This window comes from Cyrtonyx montezumae, unplaced genomic scaffold, assembly GCF_038088225.1.
Source record: "Cyrtonyx montezumae isolate F1298 unplaced genomic scaffold, pur_monq_1.0 scaffold_17, whole genome shotgun sequence".
Lineage (NCBI taxonomy): Eukaryota > Metazoa > Chordata > Aves > Galliformes > Odontophoridae > Cyrtonyx > Cyrtonyx montezumae.
The window spans coordinates 14,603,877-14,622,174 of record NW_027071903.1 but is presented as its reverse complement, the minus strand read 5'-3'; the positions used below and the strand labels follow the sequence as shown (position 1 = coordinate 14,622,174).

The following is an 18,298-nucleotide window of genomic DNA, read 5'->3' as shown; positions in this document are numbered from 1 at the left end:
GGAGTGTGACTAAACCAGCTCACAGTGTGTGTATGTATATTTTTAAATATATATACACACATCCACACTTCGTGTGTACGTGCATACATGCGCACACACAAAGTGATTTCGTTTCCATATGCAAGTGGAATTAATAAATAACTACGAACAAGCAGGCTCCTGGGCTACAGAGAGAGCTCTTCTCCTCACTTGCAGCTCCTTAATATGGGTGTTAGGCTCTGAGCCAACAAGAGCTGCTCCGTTTCCTGCGTGAGACCCTGCGTGAGAACCACCACAAGGTTCCTTCTCCTCCACACTATGGGGGGTGGGGGAACACCTGAAGGAAGGGAGGGAGGAACCTGCAGCAAAGGGTGCTGCACACTGCATCTGGAAGAGATCAGACATCTGGAAAGACTTCGGGCAGGTCCCAGCCCAGGGCTCAGCCAGTGTACTGCTGCTGGTAGCGCAGGTTGAGCTCTCGCAGCTCCCGTTCCCGAACCCGCCGCGACTTGTTGGACTTGGTGGAGCGGCTGGAGCGCGTGGACTGCGCCGACTTGGTGCTCTGGCAGCGGGAGGAGGCTCTCTTGAGAAGGTTCTGGGAGATGGAGCGGTGCAGGTTCTTCATGGAGGAGGAGGCAGCCATGCTGACCACCCAGGGGTGCTTCAGGGCCTGAAGGGCCGTCATCCTGTCGCTGGGGTCCACCGTGAGCAGGCGATCGATGAAATCCTTGGCCAGGTTGGACACGCTGGGCCAGGGCTGAAAGATAAAAGAAGGAATTAGAAGCAAAGGTCCCAGCTCGGCCCTGCTGGTTCATTCATTCCTTCCTCCCGGCCCTAAAAGGTGCTGCGGGGCATTCTGCCTCTTCCTCTCTCATCCTCAGATCTTTGTATCCGGGCAAGGAGAATAAGAGGCAACTGGTTTGAGGACCTGTAAGGGGGAGAGAGAATTCATCAGCCCAACAGAGACAAAGCTGCCTCAGCTCCACACCTCAGGGAGCTCAGGGAAGTCAATGTGGATGCTCTAGGGGTTTCACTGAGTTTCTTATAAATAAAACATCTTGCACAAAGATGCCAAGAGAAAGAGCTGTTATTACCTTACTGGGAGACTCTATTTTGAGAGTTGCCCTTTCATTCCAGCCCTCCTTCGGAAGGAGAATCCCTCTCACGTTGGAACCTGATCACCTTTAAGGTCCCTTCTAAGCTCAGCCACTCTATGATTCTAACTTGGGTTCCCACCTGCTTTGTCCTGCTGCAGCCCATTCAGTTTGAACATGAGCCACCCTGCTCAGAGGATGGATTGTGACACGCTGCCAGAGCACTGGCTCTCCTGTCCCTTTGAATCTCACAAGCAGGTGCTGATCTTCGCATCAGTTCCCAAACCAAGGGCAGGGAGATATTTTTGCGACCATTCTTGGTCTCAGTGGTCAACCCTAAAACGGCCTCAACGGGAGGAAGTCCATGAAGTGTTCAAAATCCACCAAGGGGTTGTTAGATGAAGGATTTTTGTGAACATATCACAGTGAAACAGGAACAAATCCTGCTTTTAAAGAAACAAAGCCAAGCCAGAAAGTAATTGATTACACCCATAACCCCTTAATACACAAAGTACAGCCATAAACTTAGGAACGCTGATAACAAAGCCTTCAGTGCCTGGAGACCCCTTCCAAGTGGCTTTAACAACAGCTGAACAGCTTAAGGCAATGAAGTAAAGACTCTTGGCACAAGAGATGAGGTCATACAACACCACACACGTGTAACCAAGTGAGACCAGCACGTGTGTTAGAAAAGCAGGCTGCTGCTCCACGCCATCCATTCCTCTTTTGGTGTGGAAGAAAAGAACGTGGCTATTCTACAACAGGATTCTGTCTTTTTGAATTCAGCACCTACCAACTGGAGTCAGATATAATGCCCTTTTCTTCTTACAAAAGGTCCAAATAAGAGGCATCTCCTGATATTTCTTTTTGAGGTTTGCCACTCACCATAAGCAATTTTCCCTTCTAAGAGGCTGAAAGCCATCTGCAAGAGAGCTAATCCACAGGAGAACTTGGCGTTGAAAGGGCAGGATGCTCTCAGAGCTGCTCTGCTCTGCCTGCCTACAGCCAGCACCAGGTTGACACTCAGGACGTGCTGCTTGGACATCGAGGTACAGAAAGTCTGTGCTTCACATTTATACAGCACTTCACACTGTATTTTACAAAGGATGACTGAAGCAGCCTGCTTACTCACCTTAGCTCACTCGTTCCAAAGGAATACACGAGCACTGCCACTAACTATACAAAGAAAGAGAGAAAAAGGCACAAAATATGGGACACAAAGGAAATATTGGTGCATGAACAAATTCTCAGTGTCCTTGAGCATAGTCAGGATAGGAACTGAAAGTCCTTCTACCTCGTGGTCTGGAGGGAGGCACAGCACTCTCACACGGATCAGACACCACTTCTGTGTTTTGGAGCCACGGACAAATGGCACTCGTGCCTATGTTTCAAGAACTAAATAAGTTAATAAAAAGGTCCTAAAGCTCAGGCTGCCTGCTATTTTCAGCTATAATTAGTTTGCCATTGCCGACCACTGAATAACTCCTTTCTTGCCATTTATTATCAAGATGCATTTCATCAGCTGGGTAAAGAAAAAAAAACAACAGACGCTTCTTGCCTAACAGAATACAGACAGTCTTTGATCAGAGACTCATTATGGTGTTTGGTGATAAAGAGGATACATGAAATGGCAAAAAGCCTTTTCAAACGTGGGGGAGAAAAAGCACAATGAAGGTTGCAGCTGAGCACACTGGTTCATTTTACAGAGCCATGGACATTCTGAAGTGTGCAGCCCTTGTGCTACTTGCAACAAGAGGACCAAAAAGATGAACCTGACTCTGACGTGCAGAGATATCAATCACATACCAAGCCTGAAGCCTTCCCACCATACTTTTGCATCAGGTGCTTCTTTTGTTCAATAAATAGCAAAGGGAATCATCTTTTTCAATCTTGGTTACCATCTGCACTATAGTTAGCAGCAAGTGAGATGAGTGTGGTAGCTTGAAACAGCTCCTGCCCCACTCCAATGGGAAAAAACAAATGCAGGATTTGCATGGCTCCAACCTCGTTGTTTTTCACTTCTTCATGTCTGTCTGCAATCTTTTACCCTTCTGAACACCACCTGTATCACAGAGATGCAGTCACTCCAGGATCTTCATCCTCTCTTTCCTACTTTGATCCAAAGAGACACAAAAGATGAATCAAAATCAATAAATACTTGAGGGCTGACGTGCAAGAACACTTTTCTCAGAGCTATATTTCCAGGAAAAGCATGTAGGAAAAGGTCATTACAGGTGTGGGAGCCCCATCCCTGCAGCTGCCCAAGGTCCAATGGCAAACTTGATGATTTAAAATGTGAAGAACCCCACAAAGATGCATCAGCCTGCCTGAACACCCAGATATCTCACTGCAACAACCAGCCTATGCATGCACCAGTCCAGCTAAATGAAGCCTAAGGAGGAACAAGCTCCAAGCAGAAGCAAATTGGATTTCTCATTCTTCTAATTATTCCAGCTTCACCGTAAATGTTGAATACGGAGTACTTGCAATTAGCTTTTTCTCCTGGTCAGCAAACACAAATCAGTTTATTGATCTGTTTATGCAAGCAGAGGTTTCATTTGCTGCACCACACACGTCCTTGCTTTTATTTCACTGAAGCTTTTTGTTTAAAAATAGGGATCTTCTACAGAAGCACCAAGTGGAACAAACTGTGCAGTTTTCAAGCCCATTCCCTGGGGAAATGTACCCACTTTCCAGAAACCTCGTGCCACTCTACGGTGCTCTCCCTTCTGTTCAAAGGCACAACCCACACCGCAGGGCTTCTGAGATCAGACCCATTGCTCACTTCTATCTGGATTTTCCTTTTTGACAACCAAGACCAAGAGGCCTCTCAGGAAGATGGGGAGGAATCATAGCAGTGTTTGAGCTGGAAAGGACACTTGAAGGCCATCTAGTCCAACTCCTCTACAATCAACAGGGACACCTACAAGTCTCCAGGGCAGCCACCCTCAGTCTGGGCAACCTGTGTCAGTGCTTCACTACCCCACAAACACCCTTAATATCCAATCTCAATCCCTTGCTATAGTTTGAAACCTTTTCCCCTCATCCCATCACAACAGACCACGCACTGAAGAGTCTTTCCCCATCTTTCTTACAGACCCAGAAGATACTGAAAGGAGAAAGATGGGCTGCAAACACATGTATGCGCACTGTACACCAAAGAACTACACAGTTCCAGGTGACCTGCCTGAGCCAGAACTCCCAGAAGCTAATTCAATCAGAAGTGCTGCATGCCAGCCTCACTGATTCATAGGACGAGTCTGATCAAGTGCTGGAGAAGCCTCAAAGCACCAGGGAGACAGAGGAGCCCTCCAGCTCCACCTAAAGAAAACAGATGGCTATTTAAAGTTTTACAAGATGCAGATTTTATCAGGAGTGAGACTGCCCCAGCAGAGAGAATCATAGAATGGTCTGGGTGGTTGGATGGGACCTTAATGGCCATCAGCTCCCACTCCCTGCAATGAGAAGGGACACCCACAGCTCCACCAGGTGCTCAGAGCTCCCCACCCAGCCTAGCCTTGGCTGTCTGCAGGGGCAAAATGAGCCCTCTCTGCAGGGGAGGTGGGGATGCACTGCACAGATACTGGGACGATCTATGAGCCTCAACAGTGTGTGACCCCTAGTTTAGAAATCCATCAAGCTAAGGGAAAACCCTCAGCAAGACAGCAGAGCGGGGACAAAATGCCCACTCACACAAATAGGAAAAGTAATTCTGTAGAAGAGGTAGAAGCTTTCAACCAACCAAGCAGCTGGCACCGTGCTTCACCACCAGGCATCTTCACAGCTCAGTCCTGCTGTGATGCTGCAGCATCCACCACACCAGTGCGGATGTTTGTGCAAAGTGAGCCAGAGCTGAGAGCTCCCACCACTGTTTTGCTGGGCTTTCCTGCCACTTGTCCTTGCTATGACTCACAGGTGGGCTATGGAGGCACCAACATCAGCCCAAGTGAGCAAGTGGCACAAGGAGCAGCACTTCAAACAGACACGAAACCACCAGAGCCTTATTTACAGCTCTGATGAAGGGGGAAGAAATCCTGCTGTGGAGATCTGCAGCTTTTACCCCTCGGGGATGACAGCTGCTGCTTTCAAGATGCAGTGACATTTATGACAAAAGCATCTTTTAAGCTCCTAAGCTGCATAAAACATGGGGTGCAGCTCTGATCCGCAGCTTCCTCGCTGCTCGATAATAAACCCAGGGGAAAAACAGCCTCATACACTACGCCTTACAGAGCTCTCAAGTGCGCTCTGTTTTATTCAACTCGGGCTGCAAGGCTGTACGAGGGGGAGGAAAAGCAGGAGTGTCACTTAGGGTAGGTGAATGCACACAGAGCTGGGCCTCTGTGATTAGATCACGTTGTGTCCTTCGTCCTCTGATTTCATCTCTTTGCTTATTTTGGAGCTGTTCCGTGTCATTTAGGATGTACCTGACAAAAAAAGAGATGTGGGACTGCTGGAGCAGGTCCAGAGAAGGGTGACAAAGATGCTGAGAGGACTGGAGCACCTCTCCTACAAAGTAAGGCTGAGGGAGGTGGGCTTGTTCAGCCTGGAAAACAGAATGCTCCAGATTGACCTCGCTGCAGCCTTCCTGTGCTTAAGGGGGTTTACAAAGAGATGCAGAGCAACTTCTCGCAGAGTCCAATAGCAACAGGACAAGGAGTGATGGCTTTAAACTAAGAGTGTCAATACAGTTTAGATATCAGGAAGGAATTCTTCACAATGCAGGCAGTGAGGCCGTGGCACAGCTGCCCTGAGAGCTGTGGGTGCTCCATCCCTGAAGCTGTTTAAGGCCATGGATGGGCCTGAGCTGGTGGGGGGTTGGGGGGGGCAACTGTGCCACGGGCTTGCATTTTGATAATCCTCCAGGTACCCCCCAGCCCAAGCCATTCTGTGATACTACGACTTCATAAACTGCAAATGTCGACTCTGAAAGAATAAGGAGAGCATCTCTGAAGTGCCACGCCTGGCCAGCACTGAAAAGGTTGCCCAGCCCAAAGCAATGCCCAGCCCAGAGAGAGCTGCAAGGATGTGCTCAGACCCAAGCCGTTCCAGAGGGCTGCAACAGCAAGTTTCTGATTAAAAGATGCCAGCACATCACATCTCTGCACTAAGGGCTGCACGCACGACAGATCCCCAAGTACTCTGCATTAATTTGCTGATATGGGGAAGAGGAATAAAGGAAGGATGAAAAGAGGGAAAAATGATGACCCTTTAATAATCCACAGCATTATAAGTATGCGTGGCCATCTGGTGCTGTGAACTTCTGTAACCCAGCTTTCCAAATGGAAGCAGCCGAGCTACAGTCACACAGCAGAATCACTGCAGATACAAAACCAGCACACACAAAGCCAGGGGTGGCTCCTCCAACTGCAACGTGGTCATGCTGCCTAGGGAAGTATCTGGCATGCTATAAAGTGGGCTGATAGCCATTGGTTTGGCTGACAATGGGTCCACGAGCTAACCACTCACTCTGGTTGGCGTGCATGGCAGGCTGGGGGAGGTTAAAGGGATGTTACACTGCTACTCAGAAGTAGCTGCATCATTTGGACGTGCTGCCTGGCTCTGTTATCCCTGTAAAGAGGGGCACAGGAAGCAGCTGCACCTTGGAAAGCCCATATTAGGAAAGAGCAGGGGAAAAAGAGATGACTGGAAGGGTGGAGCAGCCCTGGAAAGGTGAGTGGGGAGGTGGGAATCTCCCACCCTGAAGCTTTTCAAGCCTCAAAAGAAGATAGTCTCAGCCAACACACCTCAGGCTGTGTCACACCTCCAGAGGTCTCTCATGTTCCTGTGAGCAGCCAGGAGATGGACTTGATTATCCTTACAGATCCTTTCTAATTTGGGATATTCTGTGATTACCAAGGTTTGTGCAATTCCAGTGCCTTTGTGTCCCTGTACATGCTTCTCCTCCCTGTACCAGCAACCTCACACAGCACAGCCCAGGCTCCATCCCACAAGCTTCGTGGGATCAGGCTGAAATTCAACATCAACCTTAAGGAATCAGTTATGGGAAAGTGAAAGAATGATGGCACAGTTGCACAAAAGCAAGGCTGTACAATGGATGCCCGTGGACCATCCACTCCATACCACCATCCCCAGAGGACCCACAGCTGATGCATCACTCCTGACAGATGACAGCCTGACTTGTTCTACAAGACAGCTTCAGCAATCTCCTTGTAATGGTTCAGGGTGGGGTTTTTTGTGTACATACATATCTAGTTTTTAAATGAACAGGAGATGCTAGTGAAGCATTTTTAAATGTCCAGCATAAATCCTTCTAGAAGCAGTTTAAGGCTCTTTTTTCACCATAATCTGGAAAAGAGATTACTCCTTCTCCTGTCTGAAGCACCCCTGGTGTATCTGCTAACTGCTGTCACGACATCTTTACAATTGGTGATGATAAAGAAAAAAAGCAATCACTTTTCAACTTTCCAATGACTGTTTTTGTGACACCCAATTGTCTCTGTTGACCTCCTGTCAACTCTGCCCACTTGGCCTGCGGGCTTCTTTTGTTTTGCTTTTCTGTTTTTGGGGTGGGTATTACTGTTTCTAAACATTTGGATCTGCTGTTGAGCTGCTCAAATCTGTTAAGACCATCAGGAACCCAATACACTGGGTGGCTGCTCCAATACAATGAATGCACCCCCTCCTCCTCCCTTGTTCAGGATAGCTGATAAAGCCCTAAGCACCATGGGACCTTTGGGACTGGCCAAGGAAGGGGACACATGCCTAAAGCCAGACAAGATGGCTCCTGCTTTCCTTCACCTCCAGATATGCTCAGTTCACCATCTCACCTGAATGCAGTCATTGCACTTGTTCACATACTTTGCCCGTATAATTAATAACATCAAGCACACTTGCAGTGCAGAGGACTGATTGTCTTGCTTTAAAAACTCAGCAAGTGTTACAGTGCATTTCCAAATTGTGATTTATTTCCTCCACCCTCCCCTGGAAACGACAAAATGCTTTCATGAAACAACTAAAAACAACCCTAATGATCCTTGCCAAGTGCCCTGGCCATCTACTGGAGGCATGGCAACTCCTACCAAGTCTGGAAGCTACTCCACAAAGTGATTTCATGTTCTCACCCAAGAGCCTTAGCTTGTCAAGAACAGCCCCCTGAGCAAAAAGGGATTTCAAAATGGCTTTAAGAATTTCCCAAGCTTGTGAAGCTTAAAACAAATGAGAAAAAGGCAAAAAGGAGTAAGAAACTATGATTCCAGACCTTTCTATCAGCATCTGTTTTAACAATATGGATGAACACCTCTGAGTCATCCTGGCTATAACAAGAAACCTTCCACGTGTCAGAGCTCTGCACACCACCTCGAAATGACCAGGCTGCAGGAATCCCTTAGAAATTATTCCTCAGACAGAAAGGGATGACCCAGGAAGCAAGCCTATGGTTGGACTAGATGAAGGATGCTGCTCTTTTCCAGTCTGAGTGACTCTATGATAAGAACACCTTCCTCCTCAGCAGAATTTCATCTGGGCAGGAAACCACACTCATTGGCTCACTGCTGCAAACACTGGGTGCATGTGATGCTGATGGGAGCTCCCAGCTGACAGGCACACAGCCAGGCACTGCACACCAGCTAGGTGCACACAGCATTGACAGTGGCTATCTCCCCTGAGACTCACCTGTGTGGTTCCCATCTCACCAAGCAACGCTAATCAGGTGCATTAGCAAAAGCTCAGTTTTCAGGAAAATCCATACAAGCAAACACTTCAATAACAAATGAATCAGAAAACATGCCTGGGATTTCTGCCTCAGCAGCCTCTGGGCAGCAGGAGGGCAAAGCAGCAGCCAGTGAGAATGAAGAAGCGAGAAGCAGAGGAGCCAGCCATGAAGCTCATGCTCCAAAACACCAAAACCTCCCCCAGCTTCCAGATGTGCTGCTGTTGGTGTGAGCCACTCCTTCCAGACCAAAGCTCAGCTTCTTTGCCACTCCAGGTCTGAAAGTTTCAGCTGCAATCTCATCAGATTTGGGGATTTCAGGGAATAGGTGAAGAGGGGGGCCAAGAACAACCAGGAAACATCTTGACAGCCCTCAGCACCAACATAAGATCCCCCAAGCACTTCTGCGTTGTTGTTTTTTTTTTACAGATGAAAAGTATCTGAAATCAGGATCCTGGTTTCAGATGGTTGCCCTTCTCCCTCTGCTGGTTCAGTCCTCCTTTGTCCTACACCAGCGTAGGAGCACGCTGCACCCCTGTACAACTGCAGCCTGGTGCTCAGATGGAGTCAGAAAGACACTGCAGCTTCTCCAGCATGCAGCACATTAGCAGCATCAACCTGAAAAATCTGAGCCATGGTTAATAAGCAAAGGAATTAATCAAAGGAAGAAGGACACAGTGACAAAGGAAACTGCCAGGTCTAGTTTCAGGGCACCAGAACGGAGTCAAACAGTTAATAGTTTAAATGCTTTGTTGATACTTTATATTCTACACAGAGGCAGCTTAATATTCTTTTTCTACCTTACCAATGTTCCTTTATCCCCACACCCCTAATTCTCCACAAATACTGTTTTGCTGGTAACAGGATTTTATGCAGCCCAGAAATCATACAGCAAAGTGCTGTATGACTGCAAGTCCTTCTCCCTGAGATGCAGCTCCTGCCTTCCTCCATCCTCAGCTGCACGCCGTGCCACAGCCCCAGCTGCAGCCTTCCATCTAAAAACCAAAGCCTTCCAACCCCACCAACCTGTAGATGCTATGGTACGGGACGAGGGGTTCACTCTTCTCCCTGCTTACCCTTAAGGTAAGAGGTCTCTTTCCAGCTAAGAGTTGCAATATAAGCTGAAGCACGCCATGCCAGGGCAGCAGGAATGACTCTGATGAGGTCCTTGGTGACACACCAGCTGCAGAGGAAACACTCTTTGGAACCTCAAGCAGCAGCCAAAGCAGAAAGGGAATCAATTTTTAAACTCATACACCAGTTGTCAGCCTGCACAACATCCTGTTACACGAGGAGGTGCTGCTTCACCTGCAAACAGAGCATTTTCCATTACAGCACGCTATGGTTTTGCAGGAGTGCAGTCAACTGACACACGCTGGGCTGAAAGATTTCCAGGTTTTAACTGAGCTGGTAACATTTCAGAGAGCCCAAGATACCTGCCCTGCAGCTCAGGAGGGCTGGGCAAACACTTCAGCTGCCACAGCGTATGCAGCAACACAAACCCACCTCTACCCTCACCCACCCCGCAGGTACATCAGAGAAAAGAGAGAGGAGGTGCTCCAAGGAGCACATCTGTGAGCCTGGCCACGGTGCTTTGTGCCTGCTGGGAGAGGCTCACTTTCATCTGCTCAAGTGCCTCAGCTCCTCAAAGCAGAGCGCGGTGTTCTTCTCAACAGAGCCACCCCTCTGCATCTCACCACCGCTCTCATTGCTCTGCACCACGGTCTCACAGCTAGGAAATGCAATAGCACATTCCTCTGGAAATTGATTTCCCCCCCCCCTCCTTTTTCTAGGCAAAAAAAACCACTCAGTTTTACACAAAGAGCAGTTCTTCCTCACGCGGAGGAATATCAGAGAAAAAGAGACTACCACTGTGCCTTGCAAAAGCTTCCCATGGGTCTGGCGTGGCTCAGGAGGGCAGTACCATGGCTGTGGTGCCATGGAAGTGCTTTTCATCTTTATCCCTTGTTATCTGTCAGGTAGCAGCTGAGACAACAAGCACTGTTTGCTAACACACTGCTTCGTTCTTGCTGCTTCTGATGTGCCTGATGGACAGTTTGGGTTTTATTCCTTACTTAAACCGACTTAGTTACTGTGACACCACACTGATCGTGCTCACCTCTTACTAAGGGAACTTGGTTATCATGTCATCAGCTCACATAATCACAGAACTGTAGGGGGTGGAAGGGTCTTTTAGAGATCGAGTCCAACCCTGCTCCCAAAGCAGCTCTAGCCCAGGTTGTACAGGTAGGAGTCCAGGCAGGGCATTCCTCAAGCCTGAATCTATCCACAGACATACCCAGAGTTTCCTCAATGCCTGCAGGTGATCATTACAGTGCTTGTTTTCCAAGGAAACTCCCCTCCATGCCAGGGACAGACCAACACGCAGACCACAGCACGCCCTTCAGCACTGGGGGTTTTGCTACCAAACAAGGAGCCACAGGCTGGGTGAGCACAGGGTGAACATAGGGTGCAAAGGAGCCCAGATGGAAAGGGAAGGTCACAAGATGCCAAAGTTACATTTCATCCTAAGTTTGGACAAAAGACAAGGCCTGGAAAAATGGACTGAAATGCCATTTGGATATGAAGGTGCATAGCGTGCTCTGCAAAGCTGTGAGAGATATGCAGGTTACTGCCATTCAAACACTACAGGAGGGAGAAAAAAAATGCAGAGAGCTGAAGGCGAAGAAAAAGGCATTAAGGATGTAAAAGACAAGGGCAGGACAGGACGGACAGGTGAACTACAAACAGATGTAGAAAACTGCAGATCATTCTGGGCCACATTCTCCCAAGCTGCTGGTTTTTTCCTCTAAACAGTAGAGATCTCAGGGCAAACTACTGCTCATCAAGCACACTGAGCTGATACAAGCTGCTGTTCTTCCCATCCATCAGAACACTGCCAAGCACACGTGTGCCACTGCTCCACACTGGAATACATCACCTGCTGCTACAACACAGTCCTGTTACTGCTGGGGAAAGGAGAGCCAATCTCATAGAGATGAGATGTGGGTCCACCTGAGGGAAAAAACCTTGCCGACTGAAGTCAATGCCAAATGTGTTTCCATTGTTCAGTCCAGAATCAACATGCAGTACGTTGTATTTCAAACCTCCAAATCCCATATCACACTGCCAAGTTCTGAACCTTCTGTGAAACATCTGATGAACCTTCCCAAATGCAACACAGCTTGACAGCAAGAACATGGTTTTCTTCAAGAGCTTTCTCCTCTCCGAAGTACGTGTGCCTCTGAGTATCTCTTTCAGGTCTAGCAGTTCCCCTAGACTGCCCACCAGACCAAGAAGAGCAAGCATTTACCACCTGCAGAGCATGGTGATGAGCTAAACGTAGCTGGCACTGCGACTCATGAGCCATCAGCAGCACAGGGACAGGGAAGACATCAGAAGGCTGCTCTCAGACCTTTCCAAGGAGAAGTACTGCTGTGAACTTGTAGCTTCCATTCATCAGGAGTGCTTAATAAAGGCCAGGAGCTGACTCAGTAATGACAGTTTAGGGAATTTAGAGTTTCCCTCAGTTTGTTTTTAGATGTAGTATACAAGAAGTCTCAGAAGCAATGCAATGGTGGACAACTGTCTTGCACCCTTTGGAGAATGAGGGGCCTCGAGACTGTGATCCACTAAAAAATCCATTTCTGCAGCTGAAAGAGAAGGTTCTAGAGACTTGGGAGGAAAAGGTGAGAGACAAATGAACACACAGTGTCTGTAAGAACAGACACTCAGGTGATTTGAGGACAAAAAGCAGAGAGAGTCAGGTGGACCTTCACCAAGATAAACTCAAATTCTTCAGGTTAATGAAAGAAGCATCTTCCACTCGTGATCCCACTGTCCTACCCTTACTGTCTCCTTCTACCCACCATCATTTCAGGTTGGGTATTAGGAGAAATCTCTTCTAAGAGGCAGTGGCACAGCTGCCCAGGGAGGTGGGGGTGTCACCATCCCTAGATGTGTCCAAGAGCCGTGGGGATGTGGCACTGAGGGATGTGGTGGTGATGTGTTGACAGCTGGGACCTGATGAGCTGAATGACTGTATGAATGTGCCACCAACCCTTCCCCCAACACAGCGGTGGTACCTCCATTTACCCCAGCACGTGGTGTCAGAGAAGGAAACAATAGGTGCAGTTTTAGAAGATGGTGTCTCTGGTTTGACTCAGCCCCTCAAGGGTGCAATGAAACGAGCAAAATCCTGAACAGGAAAACCAAGTGGCAAGGGGAGCTGCCTAACAGCAGAGCCATTGCACAGGGGAGCCAGGCAAGATGATAAAGTGGGCTCTGTGTTCACACTTCAACCCTGAGTGAGTCACCCAACAGAGAAGGGCAGAGTGGCATGATAATACAACACACACATTGGCTTTCATAGATGAGGAACGTCACGGCAGACTCACTTCTCCTAAGGAAAAAAATGCTTCTGGAGGAGAAAGGGAAGTGGAATTCATTCTATCATCTGCAAAACGCACTTCTTATTGCTAGCAAGTCTGCTTTTTCACCCATGTACAGAGCAACTCCAGCACTGGGTCATAATTAAAGAGTTTAAGAACGTTTCTGTTTAAAATGGAAAGTTTACCCTCTTTACTTTTCACATCTCCAAGCCTTACCAAGGGAGCATCACACAGTGAGCTCAATCAGTGGGAGCTGGGTAAGCCTCAGGGCTGATTTCTGATTTCAAGCTCAGCTGGCACAATGCTGCCTCCGAGGCACAAGCCAGGAGCACGTCAGACATCAGTACCTGCTCCACTGACGTCAGACAGGATGGACACACCAGTGGGCACATCTGACACAGCACACGATCCCACTGAGCTGCTCTGCAGGCTGCCCCTGGGGCAGGACAAAGCCCTAAGCACAGAGGGACAAAAAGAGAGGAGGAAGGAGCAGCACCACTAACAGACAGCCAAGTTAAGGATGCAAGAGGGTGGAGGAAGCCTTCACCTAGTCCGACCTGGTGCCTCCAACATCTGGCTGCAGATATGGAGGGAGAGTTGAAGGAAACCCACCCCAAATTCCCAAGCATTAAACACTTGAGGTGCCTCTTTATCCACAGCTGGGTTTCCTACTGTTATTTTCTCCATTCATTTGTTTTCCACACAGGTGCTGTTTGAACTCAGGGAAACTTTTAGGGGCCCCCAGAAGCCAGAGGGTTCCCCAGCCCCTGTCTGCACCCTGAGGAACCCAGCACCACTGCTTCTTACTGCGATTTCCCCCATCCCTTTTGGGGAGAAAGACACAGCTTCCTCTGCCCTTGCTGCATTTGCCAGGCTTCAAGCTAACATGCTGGGACATCCAAAGCACGCACAGCCTTGTGCTTGCACTGCAGCACACGTGCCACCATCATTCCTACAGCCTACAAGAATCCAGCAGCTCTCACCCAACACAACACCCTGAATTGCAGCCTAGGAAGCCAAAACTTCTCAAAATGATTCAGCTTTGGAACAAGGACCAGAAGACATCAAACTGAATTACCCCCAAGGAACACTCAAAGCAGCTGCACTCTACTCCCTGACCCTACAGCTGCACTGAGTGCTGTCTGCCCCCCACCCCCACAAATTCGGGGGGGGATCTGGGCCTGGTCTGTTCAAATGTTCTTCATACTCAATAGTTTTGATCATTCACTCTGTTCTTCTTCAGGTGTTTTTCACTTCAGCGTGTTATTTTCCAGGAGGAAACAGAAATGCTCTTGACTTTAATGCACACGCCCAAATGTCAGTTGGTTTTTGTCCTGGGATCTAGACAACGACTGGAAGCATTCAACCAAGAAAAGCAAGCTGCACCTTCAGAGCTCACCATCACTTACTGAGTACTCCGACTGCCTTTTCTCCCATGGGACCACTTGAAGCTTGCCTACAAGAGTAACAGCCAATTTATCACACACAAACAGCACAGCTCAGCAACATCGAATGGTTTGGTTGGAAGGGACCTTAGAGATCATCTAATTCCAAGCCATGCTTTGGGATGGGTGCCCCTACAGCTCAGGCTGCTCATCCATGGCCCTGGACACCCAGCACCAGCTCAGGGGTGCCAAAGAAACAAACACAGTATGAGAAACCCCACAGGAAGAAGTGAACAACCAGAGATGCTCCTATGCCATGACACACGGGAGCTTTTTGACAGTTAATTTCACTGTCACTTCAGAATCATACCCACACTCACACATCCCCACTTTCCCATTGGGCTTCATTTCACCAAGTTCAGGAAACTAGACACTCTTTTTAAAGGCAGAAGTTAGGAAAGCTTGCTTTTAAAACACCTTCAGTGAGGAAAGTAGACAGAGATCCAGATTGCTTGCTGTGGAGCAGCCTGGCACCCAGCTGTGTGCTCAGCCTGCTCCGTCCTGTGGGGTGATGGGACATCTTCTGTCTAAAAACCACCCCTCAAGGTTCCTTTCCCCAGAAAGCCATCCTTCTATCCTCAGTTTTGTTACTACCTAAGCTCAGGAGGCAACGCAGACTCACTTCAGAAATGCTCTTTAGGCCTTTGTGTGCCACAGCATCACCTTCCAGCACGGGTATTTTTCACAGTACTCTTGGGTTTGTATCCGTACATCTCTAGTTTGATTTCCTACTACATTTCAAATGCTCCTGGCATGATTTTCAGCTGCATCCCAGCTATCTGCCTACAAGTTGCACAGTTCTCTCAATCCCTCCTGTTCTGGGGGAACCAAGATCTTCAGACATTTTTTTTTTCAAGAAGCTCACTGCGCTGCAGTTTGGGGAAGGAGAGAGAAAGGATTTTCAGGGCCAGAATCACACACCTTTAACACTGCCCTACATGAGACCACACAGACCCAAACGCAGAGTGCTCCTTGCTGGACCTTCCCCTCACCTCAACCCCGCCACACTCACCTCGCCTGAGTAACTGTACTTTCCTTTCAGGATCTGTCGGTACAAGCGGGTGCGGTTGTCGTCCTCAAAGGGCATGGTGCCACTCAGGAGGATGTAGGAGATGACACCCAGGGCCCACATGTCCACAGAGTTGGTGTAGGGCTTCCTGACCAGGATCTCGGGAGCGATGTACTCGGGTGTCCCGCAGGTGGTTTTCATCAGGCAGTCATCTCCCTTCTTCCGAGCGCTGGCCAACCCGAAGTCCGTAATCATGATCTTGGAATCCGTTCCAGGATGGTAGTAGAGCAGGTTCTCAGGTTTTAGGTCCCGGTGCGTGATACCCAAGGTGTGCAGGTACCTCACACCGTCCAGCACCATCTGCAGCACACGCGTGGCGTCCCTCTCCGTGAAGGAACCTTTGGCAATGATTCTGTCGAACAGTTCTCCTCCAGTAGCCAGCTCCATCACCATGTACACTCGATCCTGGGTCTCAAACACCTCTATGAGCTGGATGATGTTGGTGTGGCGGACCCGGCGCAGCACGCTGAGCTCCGACTCGCACACCTCCCTCCCCTCCCGGTATTTGGTCTCTATCATCTTGATGGCGTAGGGCTGCTTGGTGGCCTTGTGCTCCACGCGCACGACGCGGCTGAAGCTGCCCCTTCCAATCAGGGCTTTGATGTCGTACTTGGCCGTCACTCGGGGGTCAAACTTGGCACGGTATTTGGCCACTCTGTTCTTGCGGGGCTCGGGCTGGGCCGCGTGGGCAGGGAGGGGGTGACCAGGAAACAGGTCGGGGTGGCGTGGAGGCGAGGGAGGGCCGGCCTTGATGACAGCACCACAGTCATCTTTGATGAAATGCTTGTAGATGTCACTGTGGCCCGTGTAAGGCTCTACTTTTTTAACCAGATCGAGCTGCACATCTTTGGGGGGCTCGGGAAGCACTTTGCTGGTCCCACAGCCCATCACTGACGGGTGTCAATTCCCTATCAAGGCATCTTCCCAGGGCAGCGCCAGCAGCAGCTCCCACGTTTGAACCTTCCAAACAGAACGAGGAGAAACAGACAGATGGCAATCAGAGCCATGAAGTACAGAATAGCTGAGGCTGGATCTCCACAGCTCATTTTGTCCAGCCCCAGTAGCTTAATCAAAATCAAGGGCAGAGTTAGGCACCCTCCTTAGTTTCATTTCATCTGCTAAGCTTCGCAAGGCACTCACCATCCTGAACCTTATTTTCTCATTAGAAACTCCACACACTCTCTCAGCAACTTGTTCACTCAACAAATCCTTACACTTTCTTAACACTTCACTTGTACTGGTGCTTTAAACCTCTAATTACTTTGCTCTGAGGGATCAATGGAGCTGGGCAGAAGGCAGGGAATATGCAGATAGGCAGGCTCAATTTGCCATGTGTGCTGCCCATTTATTCCCTGCATCTCCTGCAGAATGCCAGGCCTTACTTAACCGGGGCAACTTTGAGCTGGCAGTTCTCCTGTCCTTCAAGCCTTAAGAAACCAAGGTGGGCTTTGATGTTTTCTAACACCTAGCACAGTTGTGCTGCCTTCTGCACTTTCAGATACCAAAAAGCACTTCTGTTCTTCCATATGGAGCTGAAGTAGAATTTCAGCCAGTTGTTCTCAATTGGAGCAAAAAGAGCTCTCGCTCACCACTCTCTACTCCAACAGAGCCAAATCAGCTGTCTGCAAGCCTTTATTTAGGTCCTGATTAAAACAATCTGGAGGTAAAGAAACTGCCTGCATGCATTCTGGCAATTAGCTGAGCAGTTTTAAGTTTCTGCTTTGGCTCAGAGCCCATCAGCACAGTGCCACATTTGCATAAGACTACAGAAAAGGAGGGAGCCTTGAGATGTACCCATCCACCTTACCATCACCAAGCGTATCTTCACTCATTCACCACTTCTCCAAGCAACTATTCAGCACAGCAGGAACCCCAGCTGGTCTCCCATCAGAATTACGTGTGAAAAAAGGTGCTCCAGAGGGACAACAGCAAGAAGTTTATGCTCTACGTTCAATCTGGAAAGAAAGCAAGGCTTTAGTTAAGGTTCCACTTTAAAAACCAGACATCTGTCTTCTCACATAAGAGCTCCTGGTAGTACCACGAGGTCAGATACAACCATGCACAAGCAGGTCTGCAGCAGACATAAAACAACTCCACAGGTGGCTTAATGGAGACAGGAACTCACTGAGGGCCGTCCTACAGCTGGGTGCTCATTCAGATTAAAGCACTTTGACAAGGAATACATGAAATATTATAGCTACTTCTGAATCATAACTCACACGAGCAGTTCTTTCCCCCAGCATTACTGCACATTTAAGTTAGCAGAGAAATGGAATGAGAGCGTCTGCAAACAAGACTATTACAGAGCAACTCCACGTGCCAAGAAGCACTTGTGTGAGGCATCCCAGCAGTGAACAAAAGCAATGAGAAGCCTGAAACACAGAGCTTGAAACAGCTGTGTGTGAACCCTGCTGCTAATAGCAGAGATCAGGCATCAGCCAGCAGTGTGGTAATGGCTCTGCCTTGTGGGAGCACCCAGCACCATGCCAGCGGGGGGTGGGGGGGATGAAATCACTGAGAAGCTGGGAGTTGAATGTATTATGGATAAGAACCCCCTTTCTGAACAGGAAACCCCACACTCAGAAGGCTCTAAACTGCCCAAAAGACGTCAGCGTGCCTTTGTTACAATAGGTGAGAGGAAGAGCTGGCTG

The 18,298-nt window shown here is 48.8% G+C and overlaps 1 protein-coding gene across 1 annotated transcript; it reads right to left on the bottom strand.

Moving 5' to 3' along the window:
* Positions 1 to 384: 384 nt before the first annotated feature.
* Positions 385 to 17,598, bottom strand: PSKH1 (protein serine kinase H1). Its single transcript, XM_065733369.1, has 3 exons — positions 17,455 to 17,598; positions 15,591 to 16,607; positions 385 to 736 (listed from the first exon to the last, which is right to left on the bottom strand). The coding sequence occupies exons 2-3, from the start codon at positions 16,533 to 16,535 to the stop codon at positions 419 to 421; spliced, it is 1,263 nt and encodes a 420-aa protein (XP_065589441.1). The 5' UTR covers positions 16,536 to 16,607; positions 17,455 to 17,598; the 3' UTR covers positions 385 to 418.
* Positions 17,599 to 18,298: the final 700 nt, after the last annotated feature.